The sequence below is a fragment of the Homalodisca vitripennis genome, chromosome 3, assembly GCF_021130785.1.
Source record: "Homalodisca vitripennis isolate AUS2020 chromosome 3, UT_GWSS_2.1, whole genome shotgun sequence".
Lineage (NCBI taxonomy): Eukaryota > Metazoa > Arthropoda > Insecta > Hemiptera > Cicadellidae > Homalodisca > Homalodisca vitripennis.
In genome coordinates, this window is record NC_060209.1 from 88165001 (window position 1) to 88187019 (window position 22019).

The 22019-nt window shown below is 33.1% G+C and overlaps 2 protein-coding genes across 2 annotated transcripts in view; one reads left to right on the top strand and one right to left on the bottom strand.

Annotated features, from left to right (window-relative positions):
- LOC124357160 (GATOR complex protein NPRL3) overlaps nucleotides 1-8936 on the top strand; it is a 13292-nt gene extending 4356 nt beyond the window's left edge. Inside the window, exons 4-6 of the mRNA XM_046808667.1 lie at nucleotides 1302-1466; nucleotides 2973-3152; nucleotides 8021-8936. Of these exons, the coding sequence (XP_046664623.1) occupies nucleotides 1302-1466; nucleotides 2973-3152; nucleotides 8021-8488 (813 nt within the window). The 3' untranslated portion in view covers nucleotides 8489-8936. The remainder of the gene's footprint in view (nucleotides 1-1301; nucleotides 1467-2972; nucleotides 3153-8020) is intronic.
- A 1240-nt stretch (nucleotides 8937-10176) lies between these two features.
- Nucleotides 10177-21452, bottom strand: LOC124357161 (mitochondrial import inner membrane translocase subunit Tim9). The gene is made up of 3 exons (XM_046808668.1): nucleotides 21254-21452; nucleotides 14596-14691; nucleotides 10177-10404 (listed from the first exon to the last, which is right to left on the bottom strand). Exons 1-3 carry the CDS (start codon nucleotides 21299-21301, stop codon nucleotides 10264-10266), a joined length of 285 nt encoding a protein of 94 aa, XP_046664624.1. The 5' UTR covers nucleotides 21302-21452; the 3' UTR covers nucleotides 10177-10263.
- Nucleotides 21453-22019: the final 567 nt, after the last annotated feature.

Below are 22019 nucleotides of genomic sequence, written 5' to 3' on the forward strand. Positions count from 1 at the left end.
GTTTGATTTCGAAAACTTGCTGGGTCCATGAATTCTTAAATTAGTCTCTCGATCCTGTAATCCTCATCTATTTGGATGGATTATATATGGCTTGCCTTAATCAATCTAACAAATTTTTCTGCTTCTGGATGTTGCAGTCAAGATTTTCAAATTTTAATATTTTGGTTACATACAATCTTCAAGCCATTTTCCTTTTTTCATCTCCAATTTCTGATTAATTATGATCAGGTTAAATATTTGAAATTGGCAAGGCTGTCCTTTAGACTTATCCAAATGTAAAAATGGGTTTCAAGTCTTTATGTATCCTTCTTAAATTATCAATTGGGAATTCAACATTAAATTTGTATGCTATTCATCACACATATTTATACTTAATCTTATTCCATTATGACTTGAGTTGGAAGTTATGTGAAGCTATTAATATTCCATCCTCTTCTGTATTCTGCCTATATTTTTGCTTCCCTTCATTCTTTTCCCACTGTGTTTGGACCTTCCTAGCCTTCTTCCTTCAGGCTTTTTACTTTATAGAAAGCCATGCATCTTGTTCTGGGGAAACATAAATAGGGCAGCCTCTATTCTTGGTCCCATTCTTCATTCTTATCCGAATATGTTTGGACCTTCCTAGCCTTCTTCCTTCAGGCTTTTTACTTTATAGAAAGCCATGCATCTTGTTCTGGGGAAACATAAATAGGGCAGCCTCTATTCTTGGTCCCATTCTTCATTCTTATCCGAATATGTTTGGACCTTCCTAGCCTTCTTCCTTCAGGCTTTTTACTTTATAGAAAGCCATGCATCTTGTTCTGGGGAAACATAAATAGGGCAGCCTCTATTCTTGGTCCCATTCTTCATTCTTATCCGAATATGTTTGGACCTTCCTAGGCTTCTTCCTTCAGACTTCTCACTTTTTAAAAAGCTGTGTATCTTATAACATTGAAAACTTAAGAAATCTATCTGTATTGTTCTTTCTTAGAATTTGCTTATCGTAACATTACAAATGTTTTGTTCGTCAATTCTAAAACACATTTTAATGTATTTAATCTAGAATTTTAATATAGCATACTGTATAATCATTTTATTGTAAATCCTAAGAAAGTGTATGAGAAAGTTAAAAAAAGGATTTGTCTTGTAAATGTGTAGGTAGTATAATTAAGAAATGTTTGTTAAAAGCTCTTGGTAAAATCAACTTGTTTGTAATAATTCACATCAGTTTATAAACACCTATTTTAGTTTTGTTTGTTAACAATGCTTATTTATTAATATTACTTTTCTTTGTGATTTACCTAAGAAACAATGATTTTCAGGTGTTTAATCTAACAGGACATTTGGTCTACTGGGGCAATGCCATCATCATCTACCCTCTCTGTGAGAGCAATGTCTATGTACTTTCTCCAGATGCACCTACCAATACCAATTCACCTCTAGTTGAGAAGTTTTCAGAGCACTTTCCTGGAGAATCATTACTTCAGGTATGTGTTAATGGTCCTTATGCATTATACATACTTCACTTACCTTTTGTATATTTTTGGTTAAAACAAAAAAAGACTTACCTAACCATAATTAATAATATGTGTATTGAACAAGAATAAACAACATAAATAAATAAAATGTAAATAAAAACACAAATTGTTAGTGAATGAAAGACAATTAGGGCATGGGGCAATGACAGTGTGACTGGACAAGAGTTAAGGCCGGTATCGACAGTGCGAGGCTGCTCGCTGCAAATGCCTCGTGGCGAATGCTCGGCTTTGCCTCGGACTGTGGATACCGGGGTTGCTCGCTATGAGGCGTTCGCATCACACAATGTGAGGCGAGCCGTGTGCTTGTCGGTTTTAGAGCAGTGCTCAAAGGTGCCTCGCTCCGAGTTGTGCGTCAAGTGGATACCTGCGCTGTCTGCCTCGCACCAAACACGATACAATTCTGCACCCCAAACCAACAAACCTCCACAACGAAACTGTCATCATGGATAATCATGAAATGATCAGACAACTAGTGAAGTGTTTTAAAACCAAACGTTTACTGTGGAATTCAAAATGCCCTGAGTATTATTATAAAAACAAGAGAGAAGACTTGTGGTGCGAAATATCGCAACTGTAAATGAGTCTCCAGTAGCTAAGAATCTCAGAGTAACAGCTAATCTTTCCTTGGTGGTAATACCACTGCGCATGTACGTGTCACGTTTCTTCACAGCAGACTCTATCAATGTAATTAAATGTTCAAAATCTTGCTTGGGACATTCGCAAGAAATTTGGCACGTCTTCTAGGAGTCTGTTCCCGTATTCAAACCGATTTCGATCATTTTCTTTTGACTCACCACTCACCAACGGGGGTTTTAAAGGTTTACGTCGCTTTTTCTGTTGTTTTTTCCTAATAATCGTCGCTATCACAATAAAAGCAGCGGCAGACACTTGCGCATTTCTAGAAAAAAAAAAAAAACATATTGTCCCGACTGTCTTCACTACGAATGCAGGTGGTTCGCGTGCTCGCAGTGAGCATTCGTAGTTACAAACTAGCTGCTAGCTGAAGAGCTCACCATGAGGCAGATGGCACGAGGCGTTCGCAGTGAGCAGCCTCGCACTGTCGATACCGGCCTTTACAGTACACAACCCCCACTGCAGCAGTTATTTGTCTGCTGTTGGCAGTGTACTATCAATTTTAAATTCATTGACTTAAGGTACATTCTTCAAAGTCTTGAAATATGTTTGTTTAATTTTAAAATAACTTGAAATATGTTCTCTTTTTCAATTAGTAATACAAAATAAAAATTTAAAACTTTAAAAAAATTATAACTTTTTTGAAAATTATATTTAAAACGTTATTTCAAAAATGTTATATTTTTTAAGTTTTAAATTTAAGATATTTTAAAATAATTTTGTTCATTGATTAATTTTGCATGTGTGAATAGAATAATGTGATAACTACATGTCAACAAATATCTTTGGTTTTGTTATGATCAGATTTATTATTTTGGGTAGGTAATGAGCGAGTTCTCGTTGCCTGTATCTCTTCGTTACAAGTTGAGCCCTGTCAGCCAGCCGCAGCAAGCCACTCGTTTACTCCAGACTGTGGTGTGGCTACTGCAGAACAGGTTACTACTGCAGCTGCACACCTACACGTACTTCATGCCTACAGAAAATGGGCTTAGTCAAACGCAGGTCAGTACACATCTTGTTTTAAACTTATGCATTATGTTTTGTTGCACCATTTGGTCAAATAGATGTTATATTTCTTACATGGTTATCAAATAATTGTTCTGCCTTTTTTGCAAGTTGCTCTAGCATCCTTTCAAGGTCAAAAATAAACAAAGAAACTTTATAATTAGTCAATTCACTTTCCGGGAAAAGGTTCCAGAAACGCAATTAGAGGAAAAATTGTTTGGTTAATTTGAGGTCTGTATTTTTTAATCATTGTTTAAATGTATCTTTGGTAACTACTTTCTCATTCCCCTACTCAGGTCATGATGGGATATTTGTTAAGACAGTCTTAAAAAGTACCTGTGTTGACTCAAAAGATGTATCTTGGAGTAATAATCAAAGCAAACTGATATTGCCTAAAAAGAATTTTGAACCGCTTTCATTATTGTTGGCTTCGTACGATTGTTCATCCTTGTTAAGTAAGTGTAGCAATAAAAGTTCTCTAACAATATTTGCAAAGATGTCTGATGTCATATTAAATAGTTTAAATCATTTCAAGGGTTTTGGTAACCTAAATAAAAAAGAGCAAGAAATAAAAGCAGATACAACCAGAATTGGTATACTGCTGAACTATTCATGAAAAAAGAAAGACTGCTATTCTTGGATGGAGTAACTAAACAAACATACAAGTAATAAAAATATTAACAAATTTTAAAATTATGTTCAGTAAATTATAAAATGTAAATACAAAAATGCTGTAATTCGGGCTAAGTATGCTACAAATTATGATTATATAAAAAATAGTAAAAATAAATGTAAAGCTGCCTTGGATGTGATAAAACATAACACAACAAACAACAAACAAGAGATTTGTAGTTATGAATCTGATGTATTAAAAAATTTGTAAACAAATTACGTCTTTTTGGGAAAATTGTAACCTTTTAAATCTTTCACAGTATGGTTTTAGAAAGGACAAATCAAGTCTAAAATTCTTTGAATCAGCCTGTAAGAAAAGTACACTCATCTTTTGAGGTTAAAGGCTTTGCTCAGGCTACATTCTGTGATTTAAGCAAGGCCTTTGATTGTGTCGATAGTAAAATTCTCATCACTAAATTAAAATGTTATGGATTTTCTGGGTTGAATCTAAATTTCTTTGAATCATATCTCATTAATCGTAGACAAATGGTAAAAGTTAATGGTAAGTGAAACTACCATGGAGGGGAGCATTCCAAAAGACTCCGTTTTAGATCCTCCACTTTTCTTAATCTATATAAATGATCGGCCTTAATTTGAAAACCATTGTATATTCAGATGACAGAACCTTCTTTAACGTCAGTAAAAGCTGTAATGATCTTGAATTGTTGGCAAATGATACATTAAAAAATGCCTCAAATTGGTTTCATGCAAATGTGTTATTGCTTAATAAGGAAAAGAACCAAATGAATGCTATTCAATCGTAGGCACAATTCATTGGATGATGGTTTCTCAAACGTAGTTAAGTTCTTCTGTATTAATAGACAAAAATGTGACAAGGAGAACACACATTGAATACTTAAATAATAGATTGTCACGAATTATTTATCTTGAGTAGACTGAACAATATTATACCAGTAAATTATATTACAGCTGCAAATTTTGCCTTCTTCCAATCCGTTTTTAGATATGGAATAGTACTGTACAATAACTGCCCTAGGATTGAAGAAATATTATTACTGCAGAAAAAGGCTATTAGCTCTTACAAATGTGAGCCTAGAGAGCATTGTAAACCACACTACACTTCAAGAACTTTCTACTCCGAACTATTATAAAATTGTATATATAAATAATTTAGTTATGTATATACATAAACCCAAATTTAGTTAAGTTTAAACATAAAATTCATAACCATAACACATATAATTTAAAAAAATTCTAAAATTGGACAATGCCAGCTAAGTAAAATCCTTAACAGCCATGTTGTGGTATCTTTGAAGGTTTATAATTTTGTTGAAAGACAAATTAGCTCATATCCCTTTAACTGATTTAAAATAAGTTCTATTCCTGGCTGTTTGAGAATCCATTTCATAGCTTAAATTAATTTTTCAAAATTAAAGATATGGATTTTAATGATTACTGCGTTTTTTTATTCTGTTACGATTACTCTTGTGCTGTATAGGCTTCATTATTGTTAGTTTTAAAATTTTGATGTGGCTGTAATAATAAGCTGTATTTATGACTTTGTCAGTGATGTGCATTTTTGTGGCAAATAAAAGTGATGGAAATGACATGAACTATAAGATATAATTTTATCTTGTGTCTTAGTCATATGATAATTTGTCTTTATCTCATATTGCAACACAACACCATGTTAATTTTGTTACATTGTATCACAGCGTGTATATTGGATTTGTTTAATAGCTACAAGACTATGTTAAAGAACATAACAATTGACATACTCGTACTTTCTATATACCAAACTTAATCACTGGTTGAAATTGAACAATTTTTAGGAAAATGTGTACTTAAAATATTGTTATTATAACATTTGTTTGGTTTTTTGGGCTCAATATTACAAACTACTTCAAATATAGTATATTAAAAATATTATCAATTTAATATGTATAGTGCGATTAGGAACCAAATTAAATGTTAAAAAGAACATAAAACAGGACAAATATTACAGATTTTTTTAAACTAGAGATTTATAATGTGGGCAAATAAAAATTATAACATATTTGGTTACAGACTTAGGAAGTGCTGAATACAAATAAAATCTCTTATGGAGGTTAAAAAGGCGGGAATAATAAATATCGTGTTGTTAGACGTTGCAATGTGTAATGTTGCAGTTATCTTATTGTTCCAATCCAGAATCCATTGCAACAGTGTTCTGTCACAACAGTTCTAGCGGAACCTTTTCCTTTTTCATTGTTGCGGGTACATAACTGTTCCAGTTAAAAATCATCACAATGAGGTACATCCAATGTTGTAATGAGCCACTTCTATACTGTTTACAAAACAATTGTTTGTGAGTTTACTTTAAATCATTTTAAAGTTGTAAATTATAATAATTCAAAAATATAGCACTTAAGCCATCTGAAATGTATTTCCGATTATGACATGAATAAAATTTGAACTTCCAACTGGTACTTGTTTAACACTTACACTGCTGCCTCCTATTTTTGACAAGTTTCTTACACTGCTGTCCGTTTTCATGTTTTTTGTAAATAAATATAATTTTTTAACCAATTATAAGGAAACTATAAGAGTTCCATTTTTTTAACACTGAGTTCTTCCTCTTTCTACACAAGTGCTCATGCATAAATAGTTTTCAATATAAAGTTTTGTTTTAAAATTAAAATATATGTTTTCTGTAAAAAATACAAAGTTGATAAAACTAGTATCACCATGTACTAATCTGTAACATAAATATATTTGTCATTATTTGGTGTATTCAGAATTGTTATTACTGTTACTAAAGCTACACATATTTACAATTGAAATCCACTCATGTTTAATTATTTTTTTAGTGTGGAAAGTCTTGAAACATGGTTCTTTGCACACAGCAATTTTGCACTCGCTAGTGTCTCTTCTTACAGCCTTGCCTGATTATTTTTTTAGTTATCAAAGGGCATAATAACAGTTTTTATTACTGTTTTGTTATATTTCTTTGACTATAAAAAAAAACAATGCCAACCAATTACTTCCATCTCCAAGAAGTCCATCAGAAATAAAATCAGGATCATTATCTGTGTGATCTAAAATAAAATTTCACTTTCACTATCACTTGAAAATCTGAGTAATTCTTCTAACACTTGATTGTCTTCAATACTGTCACGATTTATTATATTTACTCACAAAACAATCACTGTAAACTAAAGTAATAGCAAGCAAAACAATAACTATACAGACAACGTATTAGCAGTATGATAACAATTGGCCGACGCAACATGGTAAGTTCGTAAACAAACCACTTTTTCCAATATTCCAGATGACTGCCAACAACATTTCATAGATCACATTCCATAGAGTATGAAATAAAAACATGGAAATAGTGAATGACTATCAATGCCGAAGTCCAAATACGTTTAAATGCATTTTTATTACTGTAAAAGTCATCGAAAGACGTCAGCAGTCTATAGAATTCCATGCGCGATGTCAAATGACGTTGTCGACAGTAAAAACTGTTAAAGAGCACTCAATTTAAAATACAGTAACATAGGATCTGAAGCAATATAACCTTTGACCACATAACTAAATTAATTAATTATATATTAACAAACATTCAAATTGAGTTAGTGGTATTTAGAGTTAAATAAAAAGTTTGATCATACCACATCTTTTTGTGGAGAAACTGTGCAATTTAAAATTTACCACCATATAAGTACTTCCTTTAAAGTTTTTTATTTTTGTAAATTTAGTTTTTTAAATTTACAATAAATTTAAAATTTTGTAACATTCAGTGCATTTATACCCTATTCTCTATCAAGTATCAAAAATATAATTTGGGTTTAAATATATAAAAATAAAATATCAAATTTACAAGAACGTGTAACAAAAATAAAACTATAAAAGACATATACAAACTCTTTTAGTGTCAAAACATATAAAGTCTGATAAATTTAATAAGCAAAATCAATGATACCTTTCAAAAACAGCAGTAAATATTATATAACTAGTTGAGTAGTAAGTTTAATCAGTATACCAGTTTAATTACTTAACTGCCCTAGTAAATCTCAGTGAAACATTTCACACTATTTTTTTACTTCAGGTATGTTTTTGAAGTACTTTTTACAAGGCACATTATTTGATGTGAACTCTGACATTCAAATTTTGTCTGTCATCAAGTTTCTTTACAAATTTAGTTAGTAAACAACCATAATCCATATCAGCTAAATTGATACGATGTCTAGGATAACAACCAAGGGCGGACTATATCACTGAGGGAATCCAGCCTGTTGTCGACACCGGAGGACACGCTGAGTGTGAGCGTTACGAGAGAGGCGAGTGAGACCGATGCCAGTTCTACACTCAGTGACGAGGGTGTAGTCCCTAGCATGACGACAGTGCAGACCAACAACTGGCTGGACAGAAGTACAGAGAGCATCATCCATGAAGATCTTCTCACAGACTTTACAGAAGAAGAGAGAGCAGCCATCCTGAAACTCCCTGCAGCATCCAATGCGGATGATCTTAAACTTCTAGTTCGACTAGTGCAGCAAGGATATCTGCATGGGACACACCACTTGGAGGAGATCATGTATTTAGAGAATGTTCGAAGATCACAACTTCTCCAGTTGCTTGATAAGTTCAGGGAGGTTTTGATCACTTGTGAGATGGAAGATCCTGCAATATCTATGTTTTATTTGCACTCTTCATGATTTGATGTGGTGTGATATGGAGTGATCCAACTATGGAATGTTTAAGTGCTACATAAGGGAGTGATCCAATTGCTTGGATTTTGCATTATGGTGCTATACGAGGACACATGTAGTGATCCAATTGTGGGCTGTTGAAATCTAGTGTGATATGACACATGGAGTGATCTGACTGTGAGAAACATGCGTTTCTGTGAATTTTTTTAGTTATATATTTATTGCTCAACCTTATTAAGTTTATTGAGTTCCTATTGATGTAAATAATTCTCTGTTTTTTGTGTTGCAAAATATTTATCCATGTTTTAATTGATTAGTAAAAATGTAAGTAACAACTCATGAAAAACAGCAGTATAATGTTTTGATATGAATGAATTTGTAGACTATTCCATTGCATAAATATTTAAAATAAACACTGTGATTAAATATAATGTTCATCTGTTTCTAATTTAAATTTGATGGAAGTAAATTCTTAACACTCCTCATATACCTTAAATATTTTAACTTGTGTTAAACTGAAAGAATACTCGTAGTTAGACCATGTTTCATAGTTGTTTTGTTCTGATATTTTAAGTATGTTGTACAGTTCAAACAGTCTTAGTAATTTTTTGTTGAATGACTTAACTTAATGGTTGCCATTAGTAGTAGCAATAATAAGAAAATATAAGTAAAACACCATTACTTTGCTGATAAAAGTCTCTAATAAATCTTTCTAAATTTAAAGATGATTTTTCAGTAAATTGAAAGAAGGAATTGCTGTAATAACTATTGATATTGTTAAGCATGATCCAAAAATAATTTTTGGGAGAATTTCAACTTCCTATGTAGTGCATAGCGAGATGAGAGGTTAAAATATGTGTATATATATATATATATATATATACACACACACACACACACACACACACACACACACACACACACACACAAGTGTCTCGAAACTGAATTACGATATAATACAGTTTTTCTGGAAGCCAATTATATTAATTATAACAGACAACAATAGAGAGAAAACAAACAGAAATAATCGAGCCCCTTCGTTAAATTGAGGTATGCAACATGCACAGCAGCTTTGTGAGGATGCTTGTTCATCTGGGTTTCACCTACTTAGAAACACCAATATCACAACTGCAACAGTTTTTCTCTAAACAACCTCTCTCTCCATCATCAATATGTCATCTTTGATTATTCCAGTTAAAAACAATTCTTCAAGAGGTACATTTGTCTTTTAGAGGGGTTCTTGTCTACTATTAAGCTTTGAAGCAAAACTTTTCAACACTATTATTGGTGCAGAAAAATAAAAGACTTTAAATTAAATGCCTTTACATATTAACAAAAAATGGAAACATCAAAGAAAAAATATTATTTTATCATTATAAACATTGTGTAACTATGTTTACGTGAACTAACAATGTTGCCAATTACACATTATAATTTTGTTTTACGAAATCGGTAAGTTACATGGCACTAAGACATTTATTAACATGTTATACTTGAATATAAAAGCTTAGAATGTCATATTTTCACTATTATATAATTTGCTATAGACATAAATAGCACATTATTGAGAATGTTGTCACCTCAATGACTGTGGCATTGCTAAAGTGTTTTTCCTCATCACCCAAGTGGCTGTTGCAGGATCCTAGGTTCAAATCATTTTGAATTCATAACTAAAAATATAATAAAATAAACTATTGAAATGTATCACCAATTTTATTGAACAATAATTTATACTAATGTAACAGAAAATAATAGTAAAATCTATTTTTAGTTTGACAAGACTATCTTTGTACAGAGCCACCTAGTTTTTGGGCTGCAGCAATAGCATTCTCATTTGTTATCATCTGGAATTCTTGGAAGCGCTGAGAGATCCTTTGAACCATCTTCAAATATTTCTCTGTGCAGTTGAGGGCACATTTTTCCTGCACAGAACAATTCATACATTACAATACAACATTTCTTTTGGCGGATTTAGGATATTGTAAACAGGTATATCATATTTCAAATAGAGATATTTTACACTTAAGGAGGATGATAGTGTTGTTAACTACATCCTGGTGGTGGTGTTCATCCCATTGTTTGAAAATCTGCCATGGCCTAACTGCTACCAAAAAATATTAAACGTTATCTGTAATTATGATAAGAGGATTCCTGTACCTCAGACCCTTTCCTCTGCTGTTTGAAGCTAATAAGCAAATGAGGGACATCTAATAAATGGATATTGATCGTGCTTGTTTAGAAATGAAGTTTCATTCAAAATTCAATGTCTTTAGATTAATTCCTTCTCGACATATTCCCCTTAGTATAGAATTTGCTCACACTCAACTAAATCCCATGGACTGATATACACCATAATCAAACTCAATCTTGCCTCAAGAAATGAAGCTACATGCAAAGTTTTAAGTCTATACCTCAATTAGTTTTTGGAGTATTGTATGGACATACAAAAGTAACGTTTTTCTTGCCTTAATTTATAGAATTTGCTAATTCTCATCCAACATGTGTTTATATATTTTAATCTAAAGTACATTTGAACTAGCAAAATTAAAAAAAAAATGTTATCTTCATTATTAAGACAACAAAATAAAGAGATTAAATCAATAAACAAATTAACATATCAAATTCATAAAAAGGTATTTAACACAGGAGAACCGCATCAAAATCAGCAGTTTTCTGCAATTTGATAATATACTAGCTGTTTCCCGCGGCTTCGCACGCGTCTCTTAAGCTTTGCCCGTATATTTCTTTGCCTTCAAATAGTGTTTGGATATTTTAATATACGTAACTACTGTGTTGTAATTGCAGTTTATAATGTGCAGGCGCTTTGATAACTTTTATATCTTGCAGTACAGCCTGGTGGTTAGTTACATCAATGGGCATTGCGTATAAACCTTCTACATAGAAAAATACAAATTTTCATAGTGATCGGTCCAATAGTTTCTGAGTCTATAAAGGACAAACACACAAACATTCATTTTTATATATTATGATTGCAGAAACAGTTTAAACAAAATTTGTCGTTTCTCTTAAGCTTACTCTATGCTTTAAAACTATAAGTGTAAAGAAATTTATATATAAATATATTTTTTGTCGTATTATATATGTTTACAAAGAACAGCTGATTAAAAATTTGAAAAGACTCTTTCACTTAATAACATATGTTTGCTGCAATGCATTTCTTACGGGTATTTCTGTAACCAGTGGGGCGGAATCCTGAATCGGGAAAGGGATAAAAAGTATTCTATAACCTTCTACAGATCAAGACGAACAAATTTAAAAAAAAATTAGGCGAATCCGTCTAGCCGTTTGTGAGTGATGCTGTTACACACGAACAGTTTCATTTTTATATATATAGATAGATTTGTATTAATAAATTAAAATATTGAGCCAATATCTACCACCTTGAGAGCTTGTCTTATCTTCTTATATATTTCTTCACAAGGCCTTGACATCTGTTCGAATTTTGTTCAATTCCTTTTACAAACAATTACAAAATTCCCTGAGACAAACATTTAAAATTGGAATAAAATTAATTATTCACTTATAATAAATCCAAATTTCAAAATTGCATGTTGTTCTTTATTAGAGACCTTTTCTTTGAAGTAACTTACAAACAATTTTTTTATTTATATGCTTTAAAGATTAAATGTGGCTGTTTACTCACTTACAATCTCCTGCATAGTGTATTTTTTGTAAGATTGTACAGTACTTGTAAGTTTATGTTTTTTATAGAGATAGTTACATGCATATTATTTAAATTATATATTTTGAGAGACAGTTATATAAATTAACTGGATTTTTTCAAAATTTCCCATTAACGAAAAATTTCAAATAATTATAACAAAGTGAGTAAATTGGCATTTCTGTGATCTCTCGTGTCCCGGAAGTGGTATCCCTCATGTGTTAATAACTCATACTTCTCTTGAACTTGCCACCAGTATCAGTATAGCAGGTATCCCTCACATTTAACGACTCATACTACTTTTTAACTTCCCACCATTTCATGTATAGCAGGTATCTCTCACGTGTTAACTACTCGTACTACTCTTAAACTTGCCAGCAGTACATGTATAGTAGATATTCCTCACGTTTTAATGACTCATACTACTCTTAAACTTGCCAGCAGTACACGTATAGTAGATATTCCTCACGTGTTAACAACTCATACTACTCTTAAACTTGCCAGCAGTACACGTATAGTAGATATTCCTCATGTGTTAACGGCTCATACTACTCTTAAACTTGCCAGCAGTACACGTATAGTAGATATTCCTCACGTGTTAACGACTCATACTACTCTTAAACTTGCCAGCAGTACACGTATAGTAGATATTCCTCACGTGTTAATGACTCATAATACTCTTAAACTTGCCAGCAGTACACGTATAGTAGATATTCCTCATGTGTTAATGACTCATAATACTCTTAAACTTGCCAGCAGTACACATATAGTAAATATTCCTCACGTGTTAATGACTCATAATACTCTTAAACTTGCCAGCAGTACACGTATAGTAGATATTCCTCACGTGTTAATGACTCATAATACTCTTAAACTTGCCAGCAGTACACATATAGTAAATATTCCTCACGTGTTAACGACTCATACTACTCTTAAACTTGCCAGCAGTACACATATAGTAAATATTCCTCACGTGTTAATGACTCATAATAGAATAGAATAGAATAGAATAGAATCTTTATTCACCACAAGATATTCCATAGAATACATAGGCAAGTCATGTAACTATGAGATTAATATTTCTACACACAAGCCATTGTTTACATAAATATAACCTAAGCCAATGGACTATTTTAAGACTACAGTAGGCCCTATAATATAAATAACAGCAATATAGTATTACAATACTAGTAAATATTTTAATCAAAATAGCATTTTATAAATTACAACAGGCCTAACTTAAACATTATAATAAACAACACATTGGACATTACAATAAATAGATATTATTTTACTTAAACATATATTTGTTTAGCACAAAGTGACAAAAGATTCTTTGAAAGCGTCAGGTCAGGCTAAAATCCAATTCGGACCAACTCTCAGAAAGAAATTCTTCCACTTTATAAAACGGATTTTTTAATAAAAAATGTATGATACAGATTTTAAATTTATCATTTTCTAAATTCTTGACTGGGTCGGGTAACTTATTCATTAATCGGCTTGATATAACTATGGGATTTCTTTCACTTTTTAATAGCCTATTTTGTGGTAAATTAATTAAATTTGCAGATCTAGTATTGTGGGAATGAATGGAGCTTCTTGTATGTACCTTGTCTAAATTAGCTCTCAAGTACATGAGACACTGAAATATGTATAGGGAATGTAAAGTCAATATTCTTAATTCAATAAATAATTGTTTACAATGGGCTAATCTATGGGAACCAGTAATTACTCTTATAGCTTTTTTTTGTGCAACAAATATATCTTCTGACTTGGGAGCACCACCCCATACTATTAAACCATAAGACATATGGGCATGAAATAAACCATACTCTTAAACTTGCCAGCAGTACACGTATAGTAGATATTCCTCACGTGTTAATGACTCATAATACTCTTAAACTTGCCAGCAGTACACATATAGTAAATATTCCTCACGAGTTAACGACTCATAACTACTCTTAAACTTGCCATCAGTACACGTATAGTAGATATTCCTCACGTGTTAATGACTCATAATACTCTTAAACTTGCCAGCAGTACACATATAGTAGATATTCCTCACGTGTTAATGACTCATAATACTCTAAAACTTGCCAGCAGTACACATATAGTAAATATTCCTCACGTGTTAATGATTCATAATACTCTTAAACTTGCACCAGTTCAAGTATAGAATTTTTATTCAATTTTTTATACTTTGTAAGACTATATCAGACCTTGATTTTAAATAAGGAACTATTCTCCATGTTTGCAAAAAATGCACAATGTTGTTCACTTATGATTCATTGGTCAGGACAGATTCATACAAAATCGATTCAATAGTAAATTCATTAACCTATATAATAAAATCCAGTAGAAAATTATTTAAATACAACTTATTTCCATCTTACATCACAATGCTAACTAACACAAATTTGTAACACAATACCTCTTGGCTTTTCACACTCCTTGTTGTAAAGTCCCACACACAATCGGTGAAACACACTTCTGACAGTTTGTTGTAGGAAGTTAAAAATTCACGAAACTGAAAAGATAAATAAAATTTACAACAGATAAATAAGAAATTAAATAACAAACATTTATTCACCTTTCAAGTACATTAAAACTTATTGAACTAATAACTTGTAATAGTCTTTTAGAACTTTTTCATACAATCAAACCATTACACTTGTTATTTGACAAAGCAAAGAACTTGTGCTCCGTAAAACGTGGACTAAAAAAAAATCAGAAAAGTTGAATTGGATCCTGTACAAAGGGAAACACACAGACTATTGTAAAAAAGTGCAAGATAATTATATAAAAAACACTGAGAAAGAAAATTGAAAAAATGTTACTTTTCGAATTCAAAATGTTATTAAGTAAGTGAGGTTCAAACAAACCCAAACCATGCCAAGCAAGACTTAAAAAACAATAAATATGAGGGTTAAAATATAAAGATGATAAAAGAAAAGATCTAATTGGCAAGATAAAAATACTCAACATTGGTGATTTTAAAATCTTCATATGTAACAAGATGAAGCCTACAAAATATTATGCTCAGAAAAATACTTTTTAACACAAACTGATTAATGCATAAAATTAACAGATCAACCACTAAGTAACCCTTCTGTTGAACTTTATTACACTTAGGCTACCATTATTTAAGAAGAATTAAGTGGAAATCTATATTGATTGTATACACTAAATGGTTTTGTCCAATGTGGTAACTGTCAACTAAGATATCCAAGATGCAATACGCTCTCAACTGAAAACTCTGACGGACAAGATGTGTGAGTTAACTGCCAAAATTGACAATCTTAGAGATTTGCCTCAGGAAGTTGATAAACTAAATGCTAAGGTGTTTTCATTCGAAAATCGAATCACTGATACAGAGAATTGCGTTAAAATAATTGAGACAAAGATGGCAAACAGCGTTGCCATCAAGAAAACCTTATCGGAGGAATAAATTATCGCTCTCGCAAGGCATCTAAAAATGGTTTAAATAATCTTATTGAGCAAAGGGGATCTGACTGTAAAAAATCCCACGACCCTAATCTAGTAAATAAGCTTCTGGATAGCCACTTGGTAAACCAAGCCCTGCTATTACGTGCTTTAGAGTGGGTATAAAGGTCCAAAATAAACACAGGCCCTGTAAGATATCTTGAAATGCCCCTTGGATGTATCAAGGGTTCTGAGGAACTTACCCGAATCATCGATCAAAATCAAAATCTTTATTGTTGCTGTATTGACAGCTGTATGACAAATGTCAATACAGGTTTTCTAAAATTCCAGACATTTATACAAACAATACACATTCATACATACAATTTTACAATCACGCCTCTTTCATTCATCGCCAATGCAACCCACTTAATACAGCAGAGTCAGTCTTCTAATTGGCTGGTTTCTCAGTCGAATGCCAAAAATTCACCCACATTCTTGAGGATAGAATACTTGAAGACACCAAGAAACGTTTGAGGCGAGACTATAACACCTTAGGCATTGGAGCATCTTTAATTGAATTGGGAAGTCCATTGAGGGGCACACCTGCTTGCAAGGGTAGGTGTTCATAAACCACTGTTCTGTGTCTCCCAGTTCGGTAGTTTGCTCTGCCAAGTGCCTCATACATGTGTACGTCTTGGCCTGTGGTTAAGACACATTTACTCATACAGAGTCAACAGCTGCAATTTCTTCCTGCATGACTATCTAAATTATGGCAATTATTCAAATTGCTTTTGGAGTCTGAATACTCTTTGAAGCTGAGTGTTTGCACAAGCACTCACTCTGTTGCCACAATATTCTGTAATCAGTACCTGACTCGGGCAGTATTTGGCTAAAGATCTCAACACAAAATTGCCTGAGCAGATTTATGGCACAATGTGCTCATTCCAAGTAAGCTTAGGAATCAAGGTGAATTCCAGAGGAGTTTTGAAGAGCTAACTTCTACCAGTGTGGAGCCAGCCAACAAGATGGCAGGCCCATACTGGTTGCCCACAGTGTGCAAGACAAAATTCAAAACGTTGGTTTTTGAAGAGTTTCTTGTGAGATTGAGGCTGTGGAAGTATTGGACACAGTTGTTGATGTCAACAAAAGCCTGTTGTTCCAAAACTTCGCTTGAAATTGCATTGAAAAAGAGAGTTGTATCATCGTTAAACTGCACCAACTGTCCATGCAGAAGCAATGATTTTATATCGTTGACGTAAAGCAGGAAAAGCACAGAACTGCGGATAGACCTTTGAGGGACTCTATAGCTCAGGTCTATTGATTTGGATGATTTATTTTATATCTGAACAATTTGGTATCTGTGACTTAGGAAAGAGCTAAGTCATTTAAGAGGCACGCCTCGAATGCCGTGGGACTCAAGTTTGTCAAGCAGTGTACTGTGGTCAATGCAGTCAAATGCTTTGGACAGGTCTAAGAACACATTCAATGTGTGGTTTCGACATTCATCCCCTCTACAATTATATCAACAAGACTCACAACTGCGTCTGTTGTCGATTTACCCTTTCTGAAACCAATTTGTTCACTTGAGAGCTGATTGTATTTGTCCAAAAAGTAAAGCATTTTAATAAGAAAAAACTTTTCAATAATTTTGCTCAGCACTGGCAAAATTGAGACAGGTGATAGTAATTGAAGCTGAGTCGCCCTTCTTGAAAATTGGAATAACTTTAGCAATTTTCAGGAGAAAGGGAAACATTCCTGTTTGGAATAATTAGTTTACGAATTGAGTTAATGGTTTCACTAAATGTTTACAGCATTTTTTTGTGAGCCATGAGGACATAAGATTGAGCTCTTTGATGTTTTGGCTGATGACTGCTGTAAGGAAATTACACTCGCTAGGGACAGAACATCTAACGAAATCAACTATCTTATTAACCTGAGAGAAAAACTTAAGCTCGGAGCGAGACTGGTCTGACTAATAGGTACTGTAATGAGTTCCCAAAATCATCAAGGAAGCAAAAAATAATTAAAATTCGATTCCCCTTTCAACATGTATTTCCAGAATGTGAACTGATTATGTACTAAAGTGGTTTAACTAAGACAGTCAATATCTACTTGTATCTATGACATCATTGTATAATTAGAAACCCAATTTATGGTATCGGTGATACCAAACTCAGTTTTAAAAATTACGCACTCTATAGGTGTGAGGGATCTCCTAAAACCAGCACAAAAACAGTTTATAGAATTCATTGGTGCCACTTATATACCTCCCCAGCAGCCAGCAGTAAAGTATGAAAATTGTTGTGAAAACGCACTTGAAATTCTCTCTGGAAACCCAGTAACACTATTCTAATGGGTGATTTCAATCTCCCTAAAACGGACTGGACAACACCCTTCTCCAATTCCGACAGATGTTCCATCATACTAATGTGATCTTGCAAAAATACTACAGCTAAATCAAATTAACCACATAACCAACTACATAAAGAGGAGTATTCTCAACCTAGTATTTACCATGCAACCCATTTCCGTTCCTGTTGCTCATGACATATTACTAGTACTTGATCAAAATCATCCTGCCTTGACTTTCTTTCTCAACACTACTACTTCCAAGTCAAAACATGTCTCTCAGCAATTAACTTCAAAAAATGCAATGTTAAAGCGGTTCTTCACTGGCTTCGAAGAGTTGACTACCCAACAGTGAGCTCATGATTCAATGTCATTCATGGACTTCTCCCAGAGTGTAATCTGTCTCATTACTCCACTTAGGATGAACCATAGAGTTTTCCACCTTAATTCAATAATGAGTTGAAGTGATTGATTAGTAATTCTGAAGAAGTTCCTACACTAGACATGCAAGGCAACTTTAAAATTCACTGACTACAATCATTTTGGTATGGTTCAAGCACAATGTAAGACATTAGCAAAGGAATGCTGCAGAAATTATATTCACCATGATGAATCCATAATTCCAGCTGACATCAAAGTTTTCTGGTCTCATTTAAACAATCTGAAGAAAACACTCAAATCACACATTACTTCTGGAGTACACTAATAAAACTGCAAAAGATTCCACTAGCCAGTGTAACCTGTTTGTGGAGTTATTTTCAAAAGTCTTCCAGGAGCAACACCCAAGGATTCCTGATTTTTACCTCAATTCCAGCATATGAATTCCTAGGTCACTCCTACAAAGGTTGATGAAAAATTACTATTACTTGATCCTAAGAAGGGGACTGGACCAGACAATATACCTTCCAAGCGTACTCAAGCACTGTGCTCATGCATTGGTCCCTCACCTAGCAATTTTATGTAATGCCTTTTTATCTATAGAATTGTTCCTACCAATTTCAAGATCAGTTACTTGGTACCAATATTCAAATCTGGAAAGCAGAGTGATGTTTCAAACTATAGGTCAATATAACCTATCACGGCCAAAGTCATTGAGACACTTGTTCTGGATGAATTGGCTTTGGCATTGAAAAATGTTATTACACCTAAACAAGATGGATTCTGTAGTGGATAATCAACAGTGATAAATCTAGTTGTTATAGAGAACTACATACTTTCTGCTTTCAATATGAAAATCAAGTTGACTACATATACCTTGATTACTTAAAGGGACTGGGTATGCCATGCCTTGTTGCTTGCTAAGCTTTGGGGATACAAAGTGTGGATCTCTCTTGTCCTGGATTGAGAGTTACTTGACGAATCGCACATTAACAGTTCGATTTAATGGGTCCTTATCACAACACATCCCTGTGGTTCATGAGTGTTCCACAGGGTTTGCATTTAGCACCGTTCCTGCTTGTGCTCTTTATCAACGATTTTGGCACAGCAATATCCACTCATATTTCCTATTCGCTGATTATCTCAAGATATTTAGTACGATCACCACTGCAGATGATTGTATTCAGTTACAAAATTCCCTTGTTGCCATCGAGTTGTAGAGTGCTGAAAACTGACTAGGACTCATTTCTGGGAAATATGCTATTCTCACAGAGCTCAAAGTCATTCACACACGATTATCTCCTATATGATTACAATATGGGCAGATTTGATAGTATGAAGGATCCGTAGCTGTAAGATAAAAGGCTGGGGCGGCAAATCACAAATTTGACGTTACCAACGTATTCTGCTCACCCTCCTGAACAAAAAATATATATAGTACTTGGGGGTGCAAATGACAAATAACATGATTTTAGGGGGTATATTCATAAGTGGTTAAGTTTCTAATGTTTTAATGTTTGTGTGCTGTGTCTGGATAATCTGTTTACTTGAATATTATCTGCGGCCAGGACTGATAGCAGCCTGATAACGTATCTGTTATCTGAGTTCTCCGGGGCAGAGTCAGTGTTTCACAAGATATCGTGTTCAGTAGGTGAATCAACCATCCACTAGTTCGACCAACCCTAGTGAATTGTGTGTGTCGGAGTGTTTAGTAGGGCACGTAAAGAGTTTACGTTTTAACCGAAACGAAATTATTTCCTTTTTAATTGAACACGGAATTTTTAATAATGAGTGTATTTGTTCGTCGTGCAGTCGCGTGATGTTTTTAAACCGGGAGACTTTGTTGTTTCGTTGCGATAGGAAAATTAGAAAAATTAGTAAGAAAAGAAGTTTTAAATGTTGCAATTTTTAAAAATTCACTTTTTTGTTGCTGCTGCTCAGCTATATCCGCCTACACACTAATGGTAAGTGTTCTCTGTTAATATCCATCCATAAATTTATATTTGAGTTTTTCATAATTTATAAAGTTTTTTAACTTTACATAATTGCCTTTGCATTACATTTCAATTTATATTTCTGATCAGCCCTTCTAGAATTTTATATTTTACTGATAGGTACTATCTCGAGGGATGTTTTTCTTTAATTGACATCAGCGCGGGGCAGCCGAAGCCCGCGCTGATGGCCGGAGGCACTCGTCTCATTTCGATAACAAGTAATTAATTTGTTGCTCGAAATTAAGAAAAACATTGTTCATTTTGATCAAAATTCTGCTCATTTCAGAATTATTTTTCATTTACGTTTGCAAAGATGGCGGCGCAACCGATGACCTCATCACGAGGTTCAATCATGGCCACAAAAGGTCACGTGACGCTAGACGTGGATGTAGAACATGGAGATATTACTGAATAGTTATTTAATTTTTTATGTTCTAGAACTTCGTTATTTCTCATTTCCACCCCATCAAACCTTATACTTTTTTTGTTCTATAGGACGATTCCAATAAGTTAATAACGCAAAACTCGTATTTTCCCGCTCCGGCCGTTAATATGATAATTACCGAAGGATCTTGTGTAGTGTCGTTATCTTAGAATCCTGCGGGATACATACATGCTTTCAGTACTTTGGATGGTCATGAATATCGATGATTCCATATCATTTGATAATCATCTGATTGTGTTGGTGGCTACTTATTAAATTGCAGCCCAAAGATTTTGGAAAAATATTACAAACTAGCCTAATTAATAAAATTTGACAAATTGTTAAGTTCTCACTTTTCTCTACAACTTAGGCTCATCTGAAAGAAATTATGTACATCTCACATTTAGAACACTGGTTAAGGTTCAAATACTTATGTAAAGAGTATTACAATAGGCACAATACTGCTCAACTACAGAAAAATTAAGCAATTCCTAAGTTTAAGGTTATGTTTGACTTACGGATCTCATTTGCTCTGGATTAATATTTTCTGGTGCTATCCCAGCCATATTTCTTAAGAACTGAGTTTTTGTTTATTTTTTATTAATTATATATTGTTTGAACTACACCACACAAATACTTCCAGTTCCAGGTTCAACAATTTAATCACAAAGTTTGCAAGTTTTTTTTTCTTCTGGTTTGCTCAAAAGAGCAGGCTTCGTAAAAAACATGCAGCCTCGTAGTTCCATAGTATATATTAATTATTCAATGTTAATGGAGTGGGAATTACATTAATGTTGTGTGTTTGTTAGTTTTAAAAGAGGAATGTGATAATTAAGGGCGTGAATTTAAAGGACAGGGCTTCTTTTGGAATCTTCATGGCCAGGGGTCCATCAGGCCAGCTTCCTAATCCAAAAAGATTTGGACCTCGGTTTTTTTTTTATTTTGTTAAAACTCCCAGGTAGGGTAACAATTATGTGACAGAATGGAAGAGATGATTGTTTTTATGTTTAAATGTCTTTTTTAATTTTAACAAAAAATGTTGCTAGTTCCTTATATATATATATATATATATATATATATATATATATATATATATATATATATATATATATATATATATTCAAATCATTGGTTTTAAGAACATCCTTTATGTCATAGTTTACATGTTTGAACTTACCTGATATTATTTTAAAACATTATTTTCTGGCATATTCATAATGTGGACATTGTAGTACTACATGGTTTATTGTTTCTTCTACACCTAAAGAACAGTTTAAGCATAAT